The sequence below is a fragment of the Lepidochelys kempii genome, chromosome 17 (genome assembly GCF_965140265.1).
Source record: "Lepidochelys kempii isolate rLepKem1 chromosome 17, rLepKem1.hap2, whole genome shotgun sequence".
NCBI lineage: Eukaryota > Metazoa > Chordata > Testudines > Cheloniidae > Lepidochelys > Lepidochelys kempii.
In genome coordinates, this window is record NC_133272.1 from 8,729,351 (window position 1) to 8,748,740 (window position 19,390).

Consider the following 19,390-nt stretch of genomic DNA (forward strand, 5'->3'; position numbering starts at 1 on the left):
ATGTTTTTTCCAACACCACCAAATTTTGGGGCTAATTTTACTTGAAGGTGTCTCTTAAAAGTCAGTTGCCTGGCTATTCCCTCCACCATCCTCCCAACTCTTTGCAAATTTACCTTTCACCATCACTTTAACTTAGTGGGCGGTGTTTTCTTTTGATGTTTTGATTGGAAACTGGAAATCTGTTCAGTACATTGGCCCCCAGGCACATTCTGTAATGGAACAGGATGCCGGGGTGAGGATCCTGAGCAGGCTCCCAGTCCCTGTGGCATGATGCACAGTATGAGCCGTACATCCCAAACACCTGACATCTCTGGAATGGGTGACAGGGGATGGATCACTTGGTGATCACCTGTTCTGTTCATTCCCTCTGGGGCGCCTGGCACTGGCCACTGTCGGAAGACAGGACACTGGGCTAGATGGTCCTTGGGTCTGACCCGTCTGGCCGTTCTTATGTTCTCTCTAACCTGCTGCCAGAAGGACTGGATGTGCTCAGCCAGGTTATTAGCTTTTTAAACTTGGATATGATAGGAAAGGAAATTTCCACTAGGTCCTGGCATATTTTGAGGGTTGGTGTAGACAGCAGGACTGCAAGTTTAAGGAGTTGTGATTCCCAAAACATGCTGCTGTTGTCGGTAAGAAAGCCACTTATGGATTACAACAGGAATAGTAGGATTTTAAGACCATGCTGATTACAGGCAATAATATTACAAATGGTTATAACCAAGAATTCCAAGGGGCTATGTAGAGAGTAAACATGATACTTGAAGGACCAGTTGATGGATTTAAGGGACAGGCTTTGTTTGCCTGGGGTGGGATTGTATTGCGCTAGCCTGGCAGTTTATTGATTTGAGGGGACTGGTTCAAGTTCGGGAATAGACTTTTTGGGTTTCCAGGCCAAGTGGCAGATCTGGTCTTTCAGGGTACTGGGGGAAGGGTGACATGTCTATTTGCCCACACTGCACTTCTTCCTCACCGTGGAGTGACATGAGTGCGGCCATGAGCCTCTTGCCTGCTTCCCACCCTCCCAGCAGCTGGCACATCACCTCTAGCAGGCAGGCTGGAAGAAACTCTTCAGGATTCGCGAAGGGCTTGTGTCTGCTCCAGCCGTTAGAGAAAGAAAGTGAGTGTGAGAGATCTAGATGGATATAAGGAAAAGAAAGGAAGAAGTAAACAGATGGATGGGAGAAATGGTCAGACCGTTTTTTGCTTACCATTGTACTCTGACCTTCATTATTTGATCCCCCAAACATGCTGTAGAGATCTTCCATTAATCTCTCTGCCCTAGTGCACAGCATTTGGAACGGGATAGCACCCCACTGAAATGCAGAAGCAATAGCTTCGGGGAATGCTGAGGGTTAAGAGGCAGAGCTCTCAAGTGGCAGGTGTGGGGGAAGAAGTTATTTCCCAGCTGGACTCCGTGTTCAGACCCACTACAACGTGAAAAAGATACTAAAGACACTGTGGCTTCGTTCTAGAAGAGTTGCCTTTTTCAGCGTACTTGTGAAGAGGGCATAACGTAGCGGTCTCGCCGGCATAGGCTCCAGTTCTGCAAGCAGGGTGTTTCTCCTTAACCGTGATGCTCCAGATGTGCTGAAAGGGGTCAGATATGGAAGGGAACAAATGCAAGTTTCCATTTATTAGTAAGTAGTTCCCACCAGCAAGTAGCCACAAATAGTTCTGTACTGACTACGTAAAGAGGGGAGGTGGGAGTGTGCCAAGTGGGAAAAGCCACGGATGTTAGAGGTAGCAGAATACCAGCAAGAACTCCTACCAAAATCTGGACCTGGGATCAGAATATTTGTGTACAGGCACTTCCTCCACATGCATGCTGGAGATACCGGAGCGGAAAGCACAGACAGCTAAAGGAAATATATTCTTATTTATTATTTGTATTACCAGGGTACCTAGAGACCCTAGTCATAGACCCACTGTGCTAGGCACTGTACAAATAGAGTGCCTGGTCCAGGGAGCTTACCACCTAAGTATAGGGAAGAGACCACAAATGATACAATGCAGATAGTCAGGGGCCTATGGGGAAACAATGAGACAGTATTGGTCAGTGTGATGGGCAGTGGTCTCTGCACACCAGCTGCTTAACTATTGTTAAGTTTCTGGTAGGCATCACAGAAAGGGAGAGTTTGAAGGAGGAGAACAAGGTAGCTTTGCAGATGTTTAAAGACAGTGCTTCCCATGGGTGTGGAGCAGTGTGGGAGAAAGCGTGGAAGGACTTGTATGAAAATGTAACAAATGGGTGATCATAGAAGAATAGGGTTGGAAGAGACCTCAGGAGGTCATCTAGTCCAACCCCATTCTTGCTTGAAATCCTTTCTTTCTGGACTCATCAAGGAAAAGGTGTCCTTATTAGCCAGATCCTCTGAACTGCTGGACAAGCTTATCAGTTTAGTGAATAGTTAATTTGCATTGTCAGTACAATCCAGCCATGTACATTGGCCAAACCGGACAGTCTCTACGTAAAAGAATAAATGGACACAAATATGACATCAGGAATCATAATATTCAACAACGAGTAGCAAAACACTTCAATCTCTCTGGTCACTCAATAACAGACCTAAAAGTGGCAGTTCTTCAACCAAAAAACTTCAAAAACAGACTCCAACATGAAGCTGCAGAACTGGAATTAATTTGCAAACTGGATACCATCAGATTAGGCCTGAATAGAGATTGGGAGTGGTTGGGTCATTACAAAACCTAAACTTAATTTCCCCAATACTAATTTCTCCCTACTGTTACTCACACCTTCTTGTCAACTGTCTGTAATGGGCCACTCTCTTACTACTTCAAAAGTTATTTTTCCTCCCTTGGTATCCTGCTGTTAATTGATTTATCTTGTTAGACTGACCTCACATTTGGTAAAGCAACCCCCCACCCTTTCACGTAGTTATACCTGCTCCTGTATTTTCACTCCGTGCATCTGATGAAGTGGGTTCTAACCCATGAAAGCTTATGCCCAGATACATTTGTTAGTCTCCTAGGTGCCACAAGGACTCCTTGTTATTTTTGCCAATACAGACTAACACAGCTACCCCTCTGAATCCAGCCAGTGATTTCATGAGAGAAGGTGCCTCTGCTGTAGGGAGAGCGCTACCGAAGCAAGAGATTAGCCTTAGAGGAACCATTGGTGTCAGTGTTAGTCTGCCTTTAGATAAGTTTCTTCTTCACTGTAGTGCAGGATGGATGGATAGCGCCATCAGCGCTAAGTTAGCTCTCCGAGGAGAGAGGTGTGCAGGAAAAAACATGGGTAGGAGAGAGCATAGGATTCTTTCTTCAGATTGTTTGTCTTCGTTGAATTCTTTCTTCTCCGCTGAACTCCACAGGAATGTCGCAGTTAGGGATCTGCATCTCCAAAGGTCCCACTGAATACAAAATAATGGTTAGGCAAAGTGACCATGCTGGGTAGAATGAGAACCAGCCAGAATCTTCCCTCCAAACTAACCCCTTTACTGAATTTTAGATAAAAATTAGGTTATTTGTAGAACAAAGTAAGCGAACACCTCTGCAATCTGGATTCTGACTAAGATTGGTAGTGAAAGAAGTAAAATATCACAGGAGAACCTATTTGATGCCTTGGGCAGCTGTAATTTGAGGTGAAGGGGGATGAAACTATTCTCTAACAGGTTGATTTTTAAAAATTGGCTGTTGAAGCTGCTGGGCTGTTTAGAATATGAGAATAAATCCCAACACCATGGAGTAGTGGGCAGGCAATGTGGTTATACAATTTTACATATCACATGGCTCTCTAATTATAGCATTGATATTATCTCCACAAACTGCATGTGTACAATACGTATACATCTGGGGGGAGGTGACTAGAGAAGACGTATATAATAAAGACAAACATATTTATAAGTGTACGCTCACTCTACTATAAACAATTCCCACACCTGTCAGCAGAATGCAGCTCGGTCCTTTTTTATACATATATCAAGCCCTACTCCAGGGCAGGTTGCACTGCAAAAAAAATCAAAGAGCTGTGACTGCCTTTTTAAACCCATTGTTACTTCTCAGCCATAAATGTTTATGACAGGAGGAAAAGGAAGTAAATCACATTTATATCACTTGTTTTCTTTATCAGGGAACTAATTTGACAGGAAGGGAAATTTTTGCTTATTTTACAACTCTGGCTTGGGCTGTGATTTGATTTCAGTAGCTGGGAGGCGAACACGAAATCTTATTTTTATTTCAGAGTCGGTATAAAAATTTACATTTTGACAGAGACGCCCAATAGCATTTTAGTGCAGCTCTAGCAAGCCTCCAGGCATTTCACAAAGCACATAACCCAACATATAATACACTCATAATTCACTAATGTTTGCTGAATGACAAGGCTAAGTGGCTGCTATTCCCGGCCTCCCACCGCACTAATGTACTCCAGACCGGGGCTCCTTTTCTTCTGGATTGAAGTCAAATTGTTTCCTGTAGTCTGGATATGGCAGCTTCTTCCACGAAGACTAAACAGTACTTCCTAAATTATTTTCATTTGTTTTTCTAATCTAATTTTTCCCTTGGTGCTTCACTAATCATCAATGCCATTAAGGGGCTGATGTGTTGACGGCTTTCCAGAGACAAACCTATCCTGCATCCAGCAGCGAGCTGACCTTCAGCATCAAAAACTCATAGTTGAGCTCATCTAGTTAGCAGACTGAATTCTGACTGCCTTCCAGGTGGCCCAAATGGTCTTATAATTCTTAACATCCTGCTGCCGCTCATTACTGGAGTACGGGTACCTGCTCTTGGCAACAATACAGCCAGACTACCTGGAAGAAAAGGTACTGCCCTGCTTTCATTCCTCCTGTAAATGGGGAGCTGCGAAATTCCTTTTGCAGTTCTTAAGGGTCTATGAAAGGGAAGAGAATCCTTCTTTCTTTTTGTTTCTCATGCATGCTGTCACTGCAAGGATTTTACAAATACTGGATCTGAACTGAAACTAGGGCTTGGATTCTGGTCCGTCATACACCAGTGCAGAGCTGGAGCAACTATTACGGTCCTGGAATTACTTCAGTTTTATGTTAGTGTCACTATCTTCATTGCCTTCTGATCAGTGCTGGCTTAAGGCCCATTGGGGGCCCTAAGCAGGAATATTCCCCCCCCCCCCCAACACACACTAATAATGAAGAGGTGGCTCCCTTGAGCTGCTTGGGGCCCTAAGCACTTGCTTAGTCTGCTTATGCCTAGCACTGTCTCTGCCTCCGATATTGTGGTGAAGAGGGACATATATATTGAATTACACCCACACAACGATATTAAAAGAACATTGTTTAAAAAAAAATCAAGCAATTGAAAGTTAAGAAATGCTAGGGTGCCTCTGCAAGCTTAATTCAACCCCCTTGTCCATCTGCTTTATGGTACAGGCTTTAGGTACATGGTCATATACTGCTTTTTTCTGTTGTTGACAATGGGGTGTTACAGCTGCTGATTCTATGCTGGTAGGCACCTGGTCTAGGTTTTGTAGGGCCGTATGTGAAGTAACTTGTATATACAGTCCCAGTCATTTTCCTCCTTGCTTAGGCCAATCCTGCGCTTCAGGGTGTCGTGAATCCCTCCCTGTTCCTATTTGTTGCTGCTGGGAACCTGGAGTTCGTTGTGGGGAGTGGGAGATGGCAGTGAGGGAATTCAATCTGTCACTCTGTCCTCTGGCCCCAGAGGTGGATTGGAGTGTGGATGGGCTGTGAGCTGAGAGGCAGGCTGTGCCCAGGGGGAATAGGGCCCTTTGAGGCCACATGAATTGTATAGGATCGAGGCTACCACTTATGCATTCGCTGTATGTTTGTGTCTTCAACCAAAATAACCCTCTTCTCCCTTGTTTTCACTGATTGACAACTAGAGGTTAACTATCTAATCAATCCAAAACTGCCAGTCACCAGGTGATATTTCAGTGAAACAGTGCCAACAGCACCATCTGGGCATCAGCGACCAGTGCTGGCCAGCTATAAGTCTTGCTGTCTGCATGAGCTGAAGAGAAGATTATGTATCTGCATAGAAAGCCCCTTGTGGTATAAAACCCAAGGAGAGCGTTTTCCTCATGGTGTTGAGCAGAGAGGGACTTGAGGAGTGCTGGCTTCACTTGTGCCTGATGCTGTATGCATAGCAGGTCCCTTGTCCACATGCACAGGGCATTGGATGGGAGTATTTCAATAAGACTTCAGGAAAAGAAAGGCCCCTGTTGACCTTCTAGTCCCGTGAGCCAGTGTTGGTAGAGTTCTTAATGGCAAAACGCTGCTGCTTTCTTTATCTGCTCTTTAAATGGAGGTATGAGGAGTTCAGGGTCTCTTTCTAAGGCTGCAACTGGAATAGCATTCTCTCTGCTTTGGGCCCTTTGGCCAAGGGCCAGGTATGGAATTTGGGGGAGGGCTTTGTAAAGAGATGCATTTCCCTTGGCAAAGTAGTGGGGGGGCCTCCCCTCCTTTCCCCACCTTAAATGTCCAGCGCTGAATGTGGTCACAACTGGTCACTTTTTGTAATTAAAATGCCCACTGTTTTTTACCGTAACGGCAGCACCTTGCACAGACATAAAGTTTCAACCACAAACTTCACCCATTCTGCTTATTGATGATGAGATGACTGAGGCACAGAGGTGATGTCCAAGGTCAGACACCACAAAGCAGTGGCTGTGCCGGGAATATGATGCAGATCTCCTGAGTCCCAGCTTGCTGCACTAGAGCATGCTGCCCCATGTAAGTGCTAAGTCTTTCCATTTGCTTTGATTGCTGCTCTGTATGGAAGCTAGTGCCATCCTGGATAAAACTTCATGAATATTTAAGCAAAAATGTTGGCTCTGCTCCACTCCAACTGCAAAAATAAAACCTCTGGTGGAATATATTAGCTGTTAACAGGGTGTGAAGCCAGACAATTGCATGAGAAAAATAAACAGCAAGCATGTGTATGTTACATAGGAACAAAGCTAGCCATCTTGGTAACATATTGTTAACTGCCACCCTGACTCCAAATAGGATTAGTACAGTAAGTGAGATGACAAGTTAACAGCATCGGTTTATTTTTTATGGGGACTCTGGAAGTCAGCCAAATATAGAAGGAGAGAGGGGGTGTGTGTGTGAGAGAGAGAGATACATACACATACACAAACTTTTATCCCTTCACACTTTCTCCATTGAGAGGGGTCTCACTGTCTTGGCGCAAATAGTCTTTGAAAGTGTATAGAATGTATGAGGGCATCACAATCAAAACAACTGGTGGTAAAAGTGTTTTCACGAGGTTATTCTGGTGGGGTTGCAATGCAGTAAATAACCTCATGAATAGCCTTTAATTATTTTTATACCTTAAAGCTTCAAAAAGACCCTCCAACACTGTGCTATGCTAGTGACTATAGAAATGGGGTTAATGATTGCACTGGAAACTGTATGGGCAAGTATCAAGAAAAAGCTAAATGCTTTGTGGTTTTTGGGCCACCAAGCATTTAGCACACTGCTGGTATTATACAAAGAAATAATAGATTTGTAGATGAGATGGTAAAGACCAATTTTTGTAAGTTACATTGTACACCTCTCTGGAATGCGTGTGAACATCTAGAAATCAGTGTAGCATAGGTTTTAAGGAGGGGAATGAAAATAGAAGAAGGTAGCTAAGACGGAGTTGTTTTGGATTCTTCTGCTTTGTTACATAGGTAGAATATTGCGTATTCTCTCCAAACTTAGACTACTCTTTAAGGACAGAATGGATGTGCTGAGAACTTACAAGTAAAGCTGTTAGTTGGAGTTACAATTAATTTAAAATTGGGTCCTCTAAAATTATTTAGCACCATGCGCACTGGCTACGTTGGAGATGAACTGCCTTCTTTCAAAATGCCCGCTGTCTCCTAATTTTCAGTGGGAGTGAAGCCAAGCTGACATCAGGGAGTAGGCCTGCCGAGTTTGAGGGTCACCATCATTCCTGGATTCAAGTCCATTAAAAACCAGATTCATTTTCCTCCTCCTCTTCCTCTCTCTAGGCCAACAGGGCTCTTATTCCCAGAATAAATAATTATGTTTGGCTTTATAAAGGGAGAATCCCAGCCGCTACCGCCCAGTTCAGTTTTGAACCACGCAAACCAAAACCATGGTGACGTGGAGATGAGGGCAAAGAATCATGTTGTCCTGAACACTGAGGGAGAAATAAAAGCAGAGAGCTTTTTTTTTCTGTGTTTGGTCAGTGCCTATCACAATGGGGTACTGGTCCTTGCTTGGGGCTACTACATGCGAATATATTACAAATACTAGGAAGAGGTTTTTTTCTAATCAAAGATTGGGGGGCGGGGTGGAATTTTTCAAGTGCCTAAATCCCTTTGGAAGTGGATGGGAGTTAAACTCTCACTTTTGAAAATCTCACCTTTGTCCACTGGGGTTTTCCCTACTTACTTTGTAATGTGTGCACCCTGGCCTTGGGCTGCATTATATTCCTTCCAGATTGCAGCGGCTGCAGTGTATCTACCCTAGAATAGCATGGACTATCAAGTTTGGGTTACTTTGTGATGCATTTTCTTTTCACTTAGTTGGTAACTTGCAAAACCCAGTACTTTGCCTCAGCGTGAATTAGGCCTTGGCTGTACTAGAAAAGTGCACTGATTTAACTAGACGTGGCTAGTTAAAATGGGGCATACCCCCACCATAGAGGGACCTCGATTTTTACTTTGCATCAGTATGTTACTGACCTAACCAGATTTAACCCTTGCTTAAATCAGTTCATTTTAAGGGTGTCTATATTGGCAGTTGCCATTGTATACTTAGCTCAGAGGTTCTCAGAAACTCTGGTCCGCAGGCATGGCTCCACTAATTAGGTGCCTGGACCCTGGAGAAGATGCACATGTAAGGTGAGGGGGTGGGAGGCATTTGGGACATGCAGGGCTGTGGCAGCCAGAGAAAGAGGCGACTTTCCCCATCTTGGGGGCTGTGGCTGCTGGGGAGAGACCCCTGCTCCTTTCCAGCCCCAACTTGGGGGCTGCCGTGGCAGGAGAGAGAGGGCACCTCCATCGCATTAGAAAGGTAAGACTACAGATATTAAAATATGAGTTGTGTGCTTTTATTTGTAGAACAAAAAAAGTTCATTTATATATATAGATATATAGTGCTTTTATCCAAAGCACTTTAGTTAGCTAATGGTACAAACAACATTTGGAAAGATCATTAAGGGGTTCGCCGAGACCCTCAGCAAATTTCAAGTGGTCCGTGAAAAGAAAAGTTTGAACACTACTGGCCTAGATCAATTTTAAATTGATTTAGTTAATCTGGTGCACTTTTAAAGAGGTTTGACTACAGTTAATGGTGTGTAAAGCACCATAAAAATGCAGGTATCTTCATTAAGAGGTCATATAATGCATTACATAGTTATTATCTTTTTAGAAGGCTTTGTTTAAAAATCAATTCTTTTGTGTATTTCTGATCTAGATATTATAGCACCTTGTTTTCTTCATTGTATTGTAAAGTCTGAAAGACACTGCAATTTTCTTTTGTCACTTTCTACCAGTGTTCTTCCTATTGATTCTGATGACGCCCCTTGTTAATACTTGTTTTAGGAGCACCCTTCATCTTCTGGCTTGACTTTGGACATCACCAGCTGCACTGAAGATCTCACCTTTGTAGAGACTCAACATCAGTGTATGCTATTAGTAGAGAAATTCAGTGGAAGTGCCCTGCTAAATTAAATTGGATATTCGGGGTTTTTATTACTTTCTTTTCCTTTAGCTCCAGCATAGAATACGTAGCATTGTGCCTTGAATTTCCCATTCTAGTCTCTGTGGCTCATTTACATGAGAAAAATTAGATGTTACTGATGAGCAGTGTCAGCAATGGATTCAGATTAACTGTTTCTCTGTGATAGAGAGCAGGACAAAACCAGTTCAGAAAATGCTGGTGAAAACACGCTTAGAGCAAGTCTGTCGTGGTTTTCTGAAACAACACCGAACACTTTTTATTCTGGTCTGCGTTAAAGCAGCATTCAGCTGAATTTTTCTAGTGTAGAGCAGGGCTGAAGGGTTATATTGACCACTTATCATGTCTGCTTCCACAGCCTTGACACCAACTGTGCTGCATGCCTCAGGCACCGAGACCAGCCTACTGCCATTGGCTGGCACATCTCAGGCTATGCCTTTGTGAGATCTCAATTCGTAGTGCAGTTCTGTGACAGCACCTTGGGTAGGCCAGTAAAGGCTACATTGCTAGGTGTCTGTTACACAATCATTTGCTCTTACAGTGTACAAGAGTCCCTCACAGCTGTTGCAATTTAAAGGAACAACGATTGTCGTGTACTATTTACTGGATAGTGCATTTAATTGTAACATTAATGCTCTAACATGCTTTAAAAATGTAACTTGCTTTTGTTATGCTTCCTTCGCTTTTCTGGGCTTCACCCAGCCTAGCAAAGAATGTTGTATGTGTCTTCTAATTCTGCTACATCTATACTTTTAGATATTCCTCTTTGTCCTCCGTCTCAGCCTAGACTTGCTCTTTACGTAATGTGTGCATCTCTGTTCCCCATCCAGCTCTCTACTTCCCATGGCAGGCTTTCAGGTACTGGCCCTTGTTGGAGACAGGAGCCTGGATTATGCGTTGGAGCGGGTATGTCAATGTATCAATTCCTATTTTTTTACAGGTACACCACTCCCTCCCCTGGGCAGATAAATTTTTTCAGGCCTTGCTTAAGAAACCTCCCCCGCCCCAAATGACTATAAAATAAGCCACCAATAGATACAAAAAGCCAAGGTTAGAGAGGAGGCAGTGTGGTTGAAGCACAAACATGGAGGAATGAGAACTGGGTTCTTCTCTTAGCCAGTTACCATGAAATTTAAGAGCTTTGTTTCTTTCCCTGGTTTCAGAGTAGCAGCCGTGTTAGTCTGTAGTCGCAAAAAGAAAAGGAGTACTTGTGGCACCTTAGAGACTAACCAATTTATGTGAGCATAAGCTTTCGTGAGCGACAGCTCACTTCATCGGATGCATTCAGTGGAAAATACACTGGGGAGATTTATATACGTGGAGAACATGAAATAATGGGTGTTACATAACTATTACACCCATTGTTTCATGTTCTCTATGTATATAAATCTCTCCACTTTGCAATCCTTGCATAAAGTAGTATTCACCTTTGGAGGAAAGAAATTGTAAGAATACTCCTGCCAGTATCCAACAGACACTAAAATTCTGTTACTGAGTCAGATAAAAGCCTGGGGAAAACAGACTTTGTACAAAATCAGGAGAGTGAGTGAGGATAACAGATATTTTAAAATAAGCAGGTTAGAGGTGGCCAAAGTAATCCCCCAGAGCTTCAAGCATTGACTCTGTATGTTCAACTAGGAAAATTTAATACAGTTGGAATACTTTTAAAAGTGGCTGCTCATGGCTTTCCTGTTCTGACCATGGTGTAATCAAAAATGTCCATTTTAAGTTACGGTGCCTACTATACATAACAACTGTATGGGGAAATCTGGCTTCCAATGGCAAATATCTATACGTAGTGTGTGTGAGAGAGCTCATTCTCTCCATAAAGATCTATAGACGGAGATCAGATCTATTTCTATACCTAGCTCTATAGAAAGTCTTCTCTAGCTACAGCGACCTATTATAGGTAAAGGGCCATCTCTATGCCTAGCAGTAGAGCTTCTCCTATAGACATCCACCCCATCATCTACAGTGACCCATTGCTATGTATAGAGATCTATACAGAACTACTGTTAGAGAGGGATCTCAATAGCTAACAATCTGTGAGAGCCACTGCTCTAAAGAGCTAGCTATCTTCACATAATTCTAGCTGCAGTAAGCTGTCTGTACCCATAGACAGACATCTTTCTCTATACATAGAGCTAGACAGAGGTATCTCTAGATGGTTTGTTAAAACCATACCAGCTCAAGGGAAAAAAAATCTGGAGGGGTATTTGTATATATAGTTATGTATAACTCAACTCTACCTCAAACTGCTGCAGTTTGAAATAGATACAAACTCGAGGCAGGAGCATTAGAAATTACTATAACTTCCCCCTTCATTAAGACTGTGTCATACATAGACAGTGTAATAAAGAAGGTACTCTGCATTTCCCACATCTCCTAGGGAGGGATATATGAACTTACATGGCGTGAAGGTTGTTTTCTTGGTGATAACTAGATTTTGTGCTTATTGTTCCAGCCAAGCACAGCAGAAAAACATACAATCATCAATTGCCCACCTGCTTCTAATGTGTATGAAGAGTATGACCATATTAAGGTAAGAGCAGCAGCAGAAGGGGAAACAAATGCAGACCCTGTGGTACAAAACAATACATTTCACACCCATAATGAAGGGGACTCCACAACTCTGTTCAAAACAGTTTATTTTATTTTTTTGTCAGACAAACACATTGATTTCTGGACCACAGTAGAGGATGGAAACCTTTCACAAACTTATTTATTTGAAAATACAAATATAAAATTATACTTTCCACATCTGTGATGTGAGAGACCCCCATCCACATAGTATTTTACAACAGGGCTTTAGAAAGCCATACACAGAGACCTGAAAGATGCTTGATATATAGATACAGATATATGTGTGTGTTTATATAGTTTTTAAAAAAAAATGTCACTACCAAAGTTCTCATCAGTTCATACTAAAGTATAAAAGGAAGGGCTAGGCCTGCCACTGTGCCAGAGTTTGTTTAGGTATTTATGACCACCTGAAATGCTTAGACTTGCATTCTATTACTGATGGAATTCAGAACTTGTAAAACATATAATGAATTGTATTTGCTATCCACTACAGTCAAAATGACACACAGCGATCCCACACATTGTGTCAGAGTATGTACAGAATACAGTTTTATAACATGGGTGACTCCTGCTTCCTGTCAAAGTTTTTTAGCTTTGATTTTTACACTGAAATGAAATTCTGTCAAGACAATACATTCTGATTGTTTGGAAACTTGTGAACAGATCACTTAGATTGACTTTCTTAACTACTTGTTTTTGGTAAATTTTATTACAGTATTAAAGTATTGCTTAGCTTACAGAATCTCCTCATGTAGTGTTCACACACAAAAATGGGTTTGAATTAGATTCTGTACTTATGAAACTCTACAGTGTATGTATGCAGACCACAGAATCTGCCCCTGTGTCTTCAATGCAGTGTCTCCCATTTTCCTGTCTCATCTGTTTTGCTTTTAAAAAACAATCACCCACAAAAGTTCCACTCAAGAGACATTTCCACAGCATAAAAGATGAGTTAGTGTTTTTGTAAACAATTTCATATGCAATATCATATATAACCATGGCTGACTGTCAATAAAAATGTAATAAACAATATTGCTTTATTATAGATTATGTTGCATTGAGTGAATGGCAGAATGAAACAGGATGGTTTTTGTGGCTGAAGTCACTAGCCCTCATTCACACTAAAGGTCAAAATAGCATTACAGGTTTTATAGCTGGGGGGAAGAAAAAAAATCCGAACACCTTTCAGGTCATTATTATCCATAATTACCCAATGATTTAAACTAATCTAGCAAGATGTGTAACATTCACCAGCTGTATACTGCTGTACAATGAAAAAAAAATTACAGCAACAGAGCCATGCTACCTTAAAGTCCAAGCTACAAATTCAAATTAAAATGAACATTATGAAGTATAGAAAACAAAAAGGACAGATAGATCAGTCTTCATTTTAATCAAGTCAATCACAAATTAATATTATTTTTTGGGGTGGGGGGAGGAGGGTAGTTACCCTCGTTAACTAAATTTTCCTAGATACTGCAATCCCTCCAAAATTTACATTGTGTTTAGTAACAAAAGTTGTCCCACTGTATCATAATGCAGGTCTACCAGAAATGGGTATGGCGTATCCCAGTCTGGAGAAGGACAGGAAAACCTATCTCTACGTTAATAGTGGACTTCATGGGTGAGTAGGAGCTATTTTTTGTTGCCCATTTGCACAAGTAGGCAGGAGTCTCTCTTTTTTGAAAACTCCCAGGGTAACAGTTCTAAATGGGCAAGATCAGTTGTATCAGTGCATTCGCCACTGTGCTTGACTAAAATAAAGATGTAGCTGAACCTTTGTGCTAAAATAATTTACAAAGAAAATTCTTCAAAATGGACTTCTAAATGAGTGGGGGACTAAAGTGAACCTTAGTCTAGGTAGCCACATCAAAAACATATCAGGTTCCACAATATTTGTGCTATGGGCCACTGGGACTTTTCAAAAGGTATATAAACATCTAAAACATATTCACACAGATTATCAATTTCTTCTGAGCATTCTTAAAAAAATATTTTTTTCTCTTAGTAAAATCATTTTAATATACCATGCCTCCCTCTTTTAAAAAATAAATTAAAAAAATCCAGTTTTGCATATCTAGCATTAGCATTTAAGGTAGTATGGCACACCCCCTTTTTAAAGTCAAGGGTGGGGATCTACAAAATGCTTTAAGAGTTTGCCAGCATTTTTAACATTGTGAGACCTTTGGTTAGTTGAAACCACATCAGATCAGCAAAAAATAAAATAAGACGGGGAAAAAAGGAAGAAACTGCCCAAAATTATTAGCATTTTTTTCTTAAATAAGAGAAAGTTCTATCCTTACTGGTCCTAAATCTGAATAACTACATCTAAATTTTTAACCTTAATTACAATACACCTACCAATATGTACTAGAAGAGGAAGAGAGAAAGAGGAGGGGGGAAAATTCACTACACTAGCATCAGGACAGCACTCTTACAAGATAGCCATTCTATACACTATTAACATACAACAATGATCAACAAAGAATATTCTATGAGGTGATAGGGAATGGAGAGGAAAAACAAATGGTAGTACAGTACGTCATCAACATTGACAAAATATTAATAAAAAATTCCCTGACTTATACATTGGATCTCAGGGAATTTGGTTTGTGTTTTTTTTATTATTTTTATTTTTTAAAGAACTGTTATTTTATTACTTGATCAAGTCTCAATATTTAAAAAGCGTCCAGCATTTTGCTTAAACCTGGTTGTTCTGAAATAAGAAAAAAAAAAACCCAAAACAAAAAACCTAACCTATTACACACAAAAAGCATGATTTCATTTTTAAAAAATAAGAAAAACAAGGTTTTTTCCATTCAGATAGCATTACGATGCCTTGTTTTTTTGTTTTTTTTTTTAAAGATGCCTTGCTCTACCTGGTCTATTGAATGTCTACATTAGTCTACTTGTTAGTAAAATTTACAAAAATAGGAGTGCAGCAGCTCTTTTTAACAAATGTCGCATTCAGTGTCTTATACTGGCTGTACCTAAAGTACCAAATTTATAAACGTAACAATTTAAAAAAATATTAATAAAACTTGTCAATATTACGTTAAAAAAAGAAGAAATATATCCATACTACAGTATGTTCTTAATGCCACCTACCATGTTGTACTTCTATTTTGCTGTTGCAGGCCTATTTACCAATATTAAAAAAATTAAATTAAAAAATATCCTTCATAAGTTTCCTCCCCCAACAGAGGACCATATATATAACAGCCAAATATTAAACATGTGCAAATAGGAAACTGTCAGTTTTTCCCCCTACCAGTCACAGTGCAATGATGTTTTATACTTTTTTAATTCTGTTTACATCTACAATAAATTAAAATCTTCTGTCACTTCTAGGGTGATACTTGTAGCACTGAGGTATTCCAAACAAACAAACAATAAAAAGGTTGCTTTCCTAATTTGTTAATATAGAAAATAATGGATAAAAGGTATAATGCAAGCTTTAACACTGCTCTTCCTATGGCATGTTAGACACTGAAGAGGAATCTCTTCTCTGTCAAAGCTTTATAGGACATACAGAGCAGCTGAAATGACTGGACAGCAAGTTGATCTAATTTAAAATAATGACTAATAAAGGTGTGCTTCAAACTTTAAATACTTTAAATATTAAAATTGTAGCTTCTTTTTCAGTCTTGGGAAAAAGCCGTTCTTAAATTAAAAAATATAACTAAACTGTTACCTTTTAAGCTGTGCACATATGACTAGTTAATATGCTGGTATGACGCTAGTACAGTTATAAGGTCTAACACACCTACAGAGCAAGCTAAACAGTGTTAATCTAACTCTTATGGGCCAGCTCCGGCAGTTGATCTAAACGTTTAAAACTTTTTTTCTTCCATTTAGTAGAGAAACTGCCTTAGACTGACTCCATCACAAAAATATTTTGTATTTCTCTTTCTCTTTCTTAGTAGTTTATATGTAGTTAATGGAATTGTATTTACAGTGTTTTGTTTTGTTTTTTCAGAATTCACAATTTCAAAAAACCTTATATCACCTCTTTCAACCAAAAAAAGCACTTATAGAAAAAGAAGGACACAAAAAATTTTGCAGTCCTTACCTTATTGCCGAAAATAGATATAATTAGGTTAACAAAGATGTCACAAATCAAAAGAACGGCTAGAGATCCTGCTATTCAGCTCCCATGCAATGCAAACGAGAAACTTGACTTCAGCCCACCCGCTGCTCTTGCTCTACTTCTAATTCAGTGTGTGCTAAAATTCCACCTGAAAAGTTTTTACAGTTTCAGAATTGGTACCAAAAGACTGAGACTCATGTTACGATCTCAGCATCCTTTAAGCAACAACTACATAAAACAAAAGTAAAAAGGAGGGAAAAGAAAAGAAAAACCCTTAATATAAACAGTTACACGATGGTTAGGCTTTTACTAGATACACAAATTAGAGCTACATGACTATGAGCGTATGTCAAATGCTATGAAAAAATGTGATTCAAACAGATTTAAGAGGGGGGGAACCCATCAAGAAAATAAAACAAAAGAGAAATGGATTATATATATACATATTTTAAAAGCTGTTTTTATAGTACAGCAGATTCATGAGATGATGAGAGAGATTTTAAACAACCTAAGTCCATAGAGTGCCACCTCCAGTTTATTTATGTTATTGGTGATGATGTAGTGCTCAAAGTCTGATGATATCACCTGAACATGGGACCATTCAGAAACTTCGCCCTGTCTTGCCTGGACATCCAGATATACTCTATAAAGGATAAAAAGAACACATAACATAACCACATTTTTTGAGAGTAACAGAAGTTCCCAAATCTAGAGGAGTTCCCACGGGGTTTATTATGGACCTCTATTTGTAAATAGCTCAGTGGAATTCCTGTGCAGGTCATTGTATGTTGTTTTGATCTACTTTGTGCAATTAGTGCCACGCAGTATAAATTGACATATAATAGACCTGACCCAGGGATATGCTGAGGACCAGTAGCTCTTGTTGAAGTCACAGGGAGCTCAGTACCTTTCAGTATCAGACCCACTATTAATAATATGTAATATGAAAAAATGTAATATCACTTAAATACAAAAAGGTGAACAGAAATAGTCTAAACATGACCTATTCCGTTTATGTAAATAGCAGGTGATGTTGGCAAAAGGCATGGCAAAGGGCCAATGCATGGGAACTGTGCAAAATTTTTAATATCAAAATGAGAAGCGTACTTAAAATTTAACACCTGTGTTTTGGGCCATAATCTATTCTAAATCACCTGGTGTAAATCCAGAGTGACATAATTGAAGTTTATGGGGTTACTCTGGAATGAAAAGCATAGCTTAAATTCTGCTCTGCTATCGATCTTCTCTTTCAAATACATTTACAAAGGTAAAGTAAATACCTCGGTGTCAAATTCAGTGCTCGTTTCACGAGCTCCTTTTGTACTTTTACAGGGTGGTTTTGGTTTGTTTTTTGTTCACTAATATTTGGGAACAATAAAATACTACTAGATTCATCAGAAGTACTGGAAAATCTCCTTATGCACCAGTCACACTACTGAGTTTACATAGCTTTATAACATGCATATTCTAAAATTGTTAAAGTACTTGCTAGATGGTGGTAACTTTTAAATGGGTACATTTCAACAGTAGTGATTACTTTTATAAGTGGATGTGTAACACCTAACTCACTGATCCTGCAGACACTTACGTATATCAGTAATCCAACTGACTGCAACAGGACTATTCTTCTATGTCAGTTTTTGCAGGATTGGGACAGAGGGGGGCAATTATTATTTAAACTTCACTACAGAAATGATTTTAATTATGACAAATATAAAAAACCCACCCCTGCAATTGAGGGTGCGATATCTACAGTGCAGGAAGGGGTGTGATTTGCATCTTGTCTCGATGTACTCTAGGGCAGTGCCTCTCAACCTTTCCAGACGACTGGACCCCTTTTGGGAGTCTGATTTGTCTGGCATCCCCCCAAGTTTCACCTCACTTAAAAACGACTTGCTTACAAAATCAGACATAAAGTATCACACAGCACACACTTACTGAAAAATTGCCAACTCTCTCATTTTTACCATATATTATAAATTGATTGGAATATAAATATTGTACTTACATTTCAGTGTCTAGTCTATAGAGCAGTATAAACAAGTCATTGTCTGTATGAAATTTTAGTTTGTACTGACTTTGTTAGTGCTTTTTATGTAGCCTGTTGTAAAAGTAGGCAAATGGCTGAGAACCACTGCTCTAGCGAGCTTGCTAAAAATAAGCAGGTGGATTTCAGCATGGGCTGCACAAGCGAGTATGTAACTAGGCAGGTTTGTGCTGCAGTGTCCTCGCTTTAGTGAGCTAGCTCAAGGTACGTCTGCACAAGCTGCAAATCACACCTGTGGCTACAGAGCAGGGGGGCCTGAGTTGTATTCCAGCAGGAGGAAGATGAAGGACATGCTGGCAGACCTGAAAGCTTGCACACTTAAGAGTATGCAGAACGGCTGGACCTTGACATGAAATTCACTACAATTCATTTGACGTAATGTAATTTTTGAAGACCCTGTTTGAAAACTATCACATCCCATCTCAGTATCAAGATGAGATTTTTGCTTTAGAGAAAGTCCTCTGCATGTGGAGAACCACCATATTAGCAGATCCTTGTAAGCTGGAGCAGTGGAGCCCGCCCACAGATGGAAGAGGAAACCATAGTGAGATAAGTGGAAGTATATTTTGGGAGGCACTGTCACAATTACAAATTTCAAACTCAGTAGTCCTTGAGAAATTAATCATAGGGACAACGCCCCCCACCCAATCAATTTTAATTAGTAATGAGCAGTGTTAACAGCTATTTCTGTTTTTAAGTCATTAATGATTGCACTTGTAACACTGGCCAGTAAATAATGGTTACAGCTTGATGTGCTGTGGTAGGTTTAAGATGATTGCAATATATTAATTTTGTTAACATTTCCTGTTTTGCAGCATTATTAGTTCAAATTACTGTTTTGTTAAAATCCCCAACATGCTTTGAAGTGCACAGCTTGTTTTTATGAAGGATATGGACACAATAATAATGAAGCGTTATAAACCAATTACTGTGTGTGTATACAAACACTATAATGCCACCAAAAATAACTAGGATTAAAAATGAGTGCTTATAATTTTTATGGGGAGAGTA

General features: G+C 40.1%; 1 protein-coding gene across 13 annotated transcripts in view; it reads right to left on the reverse strand.

Annotated features, from left to right (window-relative positions):
- Positions 1 to 12,294: 12,294 nt before the first annotated feature.
- Positions 12,295 to 19,390, reverse strand: part of MSI2 (musashi RNA binding protein 2) — a 377,362-nt gene continuing 370,266 nt past the window's right edge. For all 13 annotated transcript variants that reach the window (XM_073315753.1, XM_073315752.1, XM_073315757.1 and 10 more), the window contains one exon: positions 12,295 to 16,975. Coding sequence is in view for 1 of the 13 variants with exons in the window: in XM_073315751.1 (XP_073171852.1) it covers positions 16,934 to 16,975 (42 nt within the window). In the remaining 12 variants the exon portion in view is untranslated. The remainder of the gene's footprint in view (positions 16,976 to 19,390) is intronic.